Source organism: Mercenaria mercenaria, chromosome 19, assembly GCF_021730395.1.
Source record: "Mercenaria mercenaria strain notata chromosome 19, MADL_Memer_1, whole genome shotgun sequence".
Classification (NCBI taxonomy): Eukaryota; Metazoa; Mollusca; class Bivalvia; order Venerida; family Veneridae; genus Mercenaria; species Mercenaria mercenaria.
The window spans coordinates 8,802,811-8,809,399 of NC_069379.1; the positions used below are offsets into that span (position 1 = coordinate 8,802,811).

At 37.6% G+C, this 6,589-nt stretch overlaps 1 protein-coding gene across 1 annotated transcript; it reads left to right on the forward strand.

The window, feature by feature from the left end:
- The first annotated feature begins 224 nt into the window (after positions 1-224).
- On the forward strand, positions 225-6,158 carry LOC128551303 (uncharacterized). Its single transcript, XM_053532115.1, has 2 exons — positions 225-264; positions 4,327-6,158. Exons 1-2 carry the CDS (start codon positions 225-227, stop codon positions 6,156-6,158), a joined length of 1,872 nt encoding a protein of 623 aa, XP_053388090.1.
- The last annotated feature ends 431 nt before the right edge of the window (positions 6,159-6,589 follow it).

The window sequence follows — 6,589 nt, forward strand, 5'->3', positions numbered from 1 at the left end:
CTCAGAGTGAAGCATTTTCAGCCTTTCCTCCAATCCGCGCAACTCTTACAAACTCTCTCATTTTGGCTGAAAATAACTAGAATACCTTACCAAGCAATCCGATTGGTACATTATTCAGGCGGCATAAGGTCACACGAGGTCTTAAAATCGTGCTTAATACGGCGCGCCGAAAAACATTTATCCTAAAATTTACCCGAGGATCTTTTACATAACTATCTGGTGTCATGTTGCGTCATGTAATAGACACAAATGTCAATGTGGAAGGTAGGAGGAAATACAATATGTATCGCCTTACCTACAATCATTACTTGTGAATTCTTCATGCGTGGAAGCTGCCTAGATCGCTGACGGAAGGTCGAGGGCTGTACCAAGGTACAGATTCGTTATGAAACAATGTTCCTTTAATTTCAATATGATTTAGGCAGCCGACTGTCACCAGCAGCCACACGATCGAACCCTTGGCTGGCTGCATGATGTTCGGTTGTAACCACACTCTGCTTCCGAATCGTTTGTTTAAGAGTGAAGTCGCTGAAACTTTAATATTTTGAATACCTTTTTCTCTATTTCTTGCCTTCAGTAATATAATGCGTGAGCGTATACGAAACCGAATAGGGAAAATCAAAGTGTGAATTTGATACTTAAAATGTGTGACACAATTTGTTTGAAACAAATATTATGGATTTAATATAAGCCTACAAATCCCTAACTACACTACACGTATATATTTATTCAAGTTTGATAATCGTTAGATGTATGTAATGTAGCAAGTAAAACGTGTAAAAAGTCTGCATTGAGATGTCAACACCTCTTACCGAAAGAGTTTTGCTAGAGTTTGTTTGAGTTTTCAAATTTGAACCGTTTTGTCTATAATTTCGATTGGAAGCTTATCTCCCATTAAGTCAATACATTTACATTGTAAGGCTACTGTCTGTTTTAAATATTGAACGCAATAATCAAGTGAGTTTTATTCCCATTTTGTTGAACAGCCACTGTAACTTATACGGCGAACTTATACCCTTATCATAAAGATTATTGTTTGTCGTTTAGCAGTTTCATCGGATCATTGTTTCTTTAGTACGGTACAGATACTTTTTGCGTCTGGCAGTATTCAGATTACGATGCACAGTAAACTTTTTACCTCTAAACTTGATTCGGTATTATATCTGGTAAATCTATTGAAGATTACTTGAATTTCATTACAGCCGTGTCTGAATCATGAAATGATATCAAAATCTGTTAACATAGGACCCATTTATTGTAAGATTTAAAAACATCTGTTATTGATTTTATGACATCTACGTTTGAGTGGGCTATTTTGCCTGGTGGACACTTATTTATTAAATAAAAATGCGCGTCTGCAGTAGCAACTACATCTTTTTCCATTCCTAAAATGCAAGTGGTGTTGTATGTGGTGTTTAAAACCAAACATTACGGTGATTTTTTTTCAGTGTTTATGAAGTGATCCCGAGATGACTGCTAAACATAGATACATATACAAGATCATTCTACATATAGCAAAATGCAATATTTTATGAAAGTATTTTATGGGACCATGATAATAGATATCAATTATAAAGAGAGTGATTTTCACCAAGTACTCATCAACATTCTTTAAAGTACCTTACATCATACATGAAATACTTGAAATCAACAAATCTCCTGTTTGTTTTTTCTTAACTTTAGAAAACGACAAAAACAACAACAAAAACCTCAACAACAACAATAGTTTACCTATATGCGCAAACAGACTCTGCTCTCGTTATTTTTATACCCACTCCATCTGTTTGTTTGCTTCTTTGGATTTTTTAGCCTTTTAACTGTTAAGGTTTAACTGCAAATATAGCTCAACAAAACAACCAGAGTATGTCACGCTATTCGCTTGGAAATGACCTGGTTTTTTCTTATACTCTTTGGTAAAATATTTGTTTGTTTGTTTTGATTTTAACGCCGTTTTTCAACAGTATTTCAGTTACGTAACGGAGGGCAGTTATCCTAACCAGTGTTCCTGGATTCTGTACCAGTGCAAACCTGTTCTCCGCAAGTAACTGCCAATTTCTCCACATGAATAAGCGGTGGAGGACGAATGATTTGAGACACACTGTCTTTTATTAAATCGTCAAGGAGAACATACGCCTCGCCCAGGGCTCGAACTCGCGACCCCGCGATCCATAGATCTACGCTCTCCCTATTGAGCTAAGCAGGAGGGCTGGTAAAAAAATGAAAACACAATATCTAACTTTCCGTACTAAGTAAAAAAACCTTTACTGAAATATCTCACATAGGGCACACAGTTGCGACGTCGTATCGTGTAAAAAATATTTGTGCTTCAGTCTAGTCCAAATTTTAGATTATTATATGTTCTAAAAATAACCTAATTTCATTGGCTGAAACCGCTCATCATCTTTCAAAATATATTTCATGTTTAATGGTTAATGGGTTTTCCCCATTAAACATGACTTTCGAAAAATAGAATAGAAGTTTCACACAGTTATTGTTGATTTCAAATATTAAATATGTTGCAACAAATATTTGTACATATAATAAAACAGTTATTGACTCTTGAGCCATTGAACATAATGGATATTCACCGGAAGTGGGCAATATTACCCGCTTCCGGTGAATATCACATCATATCCAGTGGCTCAAGAGTCAATAATTGTATGATATAAACAGACTTCTCGTACTTGAACTCGGTGTTGTTATATTTTCTGACCCTATATGTTCATAGAGTATATACATTTTCACTATAATAGAATTCCACTTAAGCATCATGGGTGTTGCACATTTTATAATTCTCATGAACAGTCTAGATCAAACCGAGTCTACTATTATTCCAAATTATCTTTTCACATATTTTATTATATATAACAAACCTATTCAAAAATGAAATCGAAGAAATACTTTCTTACCCGATACTAAATTCTACTGGATAGGCTGGTAGCTCATACAGTAATATAATGATCAAGGCAAAAAGTCAAATGGGACGATTGAGGCAGAAAAAATGACTGAGACAAGTGTTTTGGTTGCCTCAATAGTCGCTACAGCAATGCCGTTGAAAACAAAACTTATTTTCTGTTGTTTCTTTTACATTTTATCGTTGAATTCTAAATGTAACAGCAATTGTTGCAACCTTGTAGTTAAACAAATTGTAAACAATTAGTCGTAAAATGAAATCGACATAAAAAGACACTTATATAACACTCCATATAAAAACAATAACGCTAGCGCAATTACACCATACAAAAACAATAAAACTAGCGCAGTTGATTAGTGATGACAACCATTTAATTGAACTGGCCATAACCGTGGATTGGAATACTTCATCACCTGACACCATGTATCCAACCAGGAAAGAATGGTTTTTCGGGACAGCGTTTACTTCTGTTGCAAGACCATTTTTCTGAGATGTCGCTCGGGACATTGTCCTATGGCAGCGCAGATTTGCAGATAACCTTGAAACAAGACCCGAAAGATTGCCTAGGGAAAATGACATCTTATAAAGCAAACACATTTCTGAAACACGTTTTACTTACGCTTTCGAACAATTCAAAAGCAAGAAACGAAGATGGAATAAGTCTTTTACACGTGTATCATTGAAGGTTCCATATTCACCGCCGTTTGAATACATCTGCGGATGTCTCTAAATTGCTTTTTGTACTTTTAGCATGTGTAAATGTTGAGTTCTGCTCAACCCGGGGCTAGAGGGCGTGGACGGTAGCATGCATTTCCACTACCGTCCATGAACAGGCTCAATCAAACCGAGCCTGCAACATTTTCGTTTTTGTCGTGTTGGGCGACCTGTGAAGTTTCCACTTTTCTCTATTTTTTTTTTTGGCATATATGTGACGGATCAGTAAACAGTCATGGAAAGTATTGCAATATTTCCTTTACAGAACTAGTTGAAGACTCATGGGTATTACCCGTACAGTTTTTTGTGGGATACTAACATTTATTTTGATATGTTATTGCATTGTACTAATTCCAGAATCGGTTTATATGGACAAGACACTACAGGCTTTGAACTTTCCAACATACTTATTGAAATAAAGTTAAAGTTGACAAAAAACTCTTCTTTTGCGGAAAGTATGAAGTGGGAGAAACAAAACTGAATGATTTCCTTTGTTCGAAACTGGCTGATCTGTTGCTACCACAGTCATCGATCAACTGGCTTTTGGACTTGTGTATGATGTAATTTGTCCACTATAATTAATCCGTCTGAACAAGTTGTAATTTTTGTGGAGAATAGTAATTATATATCATATGTAACTGTGCTCAATAACAGATCGGCTTGATGACACGAATACGGTTGACAAAATGGCTTATCAGTGGAACACTTACTTAATTGTGGACAAGCTGCAAGAGATTACCTTCTTTCCGTTGTCAACCATGTTTTTATAAGTGGACAGTTCCCTGTAGCTCTGAAGAAAGGTCTTGTTACTCCTATTTTTAAAAACAAAGGTGAACCCAACGAGTCGTCCAACTATCGCGGGATAACAGTGTTACCAGTAATCGGCAAGGTAATAGAGGCGCTTCTTCGAAAAAGAATAGCTGAATGTATACAACTCAATCAAAATAAATTCCAACGGGGATTTACAAAAAACTCATCACCATTGAATGCTGCTTTTATTATTGAGGAACTTTATAGAGAAAGTAAAGACAACAAGGCAGATATGCACCTTATCCTATTGGATGCCAAATCAGCATTTGACGTGGTGAATCATAAATATCTACTACGCAGATTGTTTCATATTGGGGTTACTGATAAACATTGGTCTATTGTTGAAAGTTTTCATAGAAATTGCATCAGTTCAGTGAAATGGATGAGTCAAGTGTCTTCGGAATTCCGGGTGCATCAAGGCGTGAAGCAAGGAGGCGTGCTCAGCACTGATCTCTACAAGATCTACGTTAACCCCCTTCTAGATAGGCTGGTCGACGCAAATATTGGATCCTCGATAGGCAGTGTCAGATGTTCTACTAGCGCTTGTGCCGACGACATATGCCTGTGTGCAGATTCTTTGATCGAGGTGCAGGGGCTGCTAAACATCTCAGCTGAGTTTGCAAACATGGAACGGTATCTGCTTCAACCTAAGAAGAGTGTACATATACATGTTAATCCTCGGCGTAAAAACAATACACACCTCCCTTTGATACTAAATGGATCAGAGCTTCCTACAGTGAAGAGAGCACTGCATTTGGGAATTATTCGTACAAATTCTCTACTGAACAATCAAAAAGAAAATGTTGATGAAAATCTTAAGAAGGCAAGAAGAAAAGCATACAGCCTATTTGGAAGTGGTTATCAAGGGCACGAGGGACTCAACATATCCTCTGTGATCCTTCTATACAAGACATACGTGGTACCGGTATTGTTGTATGGATTGGAGCTTTTACTTCCACCAGAAAGCATGATCAATAAGCTTGAACTGTTTCAAAGAAAATTCGTAAAAGATATCCTTCGGTTACCGGACAACACAGCAAACCCCTCCATTAATCTCATAACTGGAATTTTACCGATTGAAGCGCAAATCCATATTCGTGCACTAACTTTTCTCCATACTTTATTGATGCAAGATGACAATAGTGCTGAAAAAGAAATCCTAACGAGGCAGATACAAATAAAGTCAGTTAACAGTGCATCTTGGTTTGTAGAAGTGCAAAAGTTCATGTGGTTATATGATCTTGGTTCGATTGAGGATATTCTGCGAGATACACCCACTAGAGGCCGTTGGAAAACTATTATCCACGGTGCTGTCAACCGATACTGGATTAAGCGCATAGACAGTCTCGTACCCCTGTACTCTACACTACAATTCCTAGTACATGATACATTTACACCGGGCAAAGTAATTCCTCTTCTGGCACCAGAGTTTTCGGCAAGAGAATCATACCGTATGAAGGTTAAGTTGCGGCTGTTAACCGGAACATATTATCTTCAGTCAACCAGAGTGAATTTTAATCAATACGACATTGATCCTACTTGCCAAGTGTGCGGGGAGGCTGTAGAAACAGTTGAGCATTTTGTTTTGAAATGTATCGCATTGGACGGTATTAGGGGTACTATTCTGGGTGACATTGAACATCAATGGAGAGAGATTACAGGAACCGACTTTACAGGGCTAGACGACAATACTAAGCTTGCCATTATAGTCAACAGTTGACCTATTGTTAGAATATATCTCAAGTCCCCTAGTTGTGCGGAGTATCATGACCTTGAGAAGCATTGCGGGCGATTACTATTTGGTTTGGACAGAGCACGGCTATTCCTTCTGTCTGCCGGCGCTGGGCGGGGGCCACAACGTACCAAACACTCTTTCATGAAAAAAGTTTCATTTAAGTAAATAGTGCTTCTTTCATAAACTGAGCTGTATAAAGTGTGTGACGCGATACGTGTACTGTGGTGATTTGGGTGGTGGACTTAATATTCGTGTCAACTGTGATTCTGGTGGTGGAATTTAACCCAATCATCTACGAACGCTGTTCGGTTCCCCTATGTAGGGGGGAGAAGATAAACAAGAAACAAGAAACAATGGCATGACGTAGATCAACCAAACGAACAAGCTGTAGTTTACATTGTGTTATGAGTAATCTA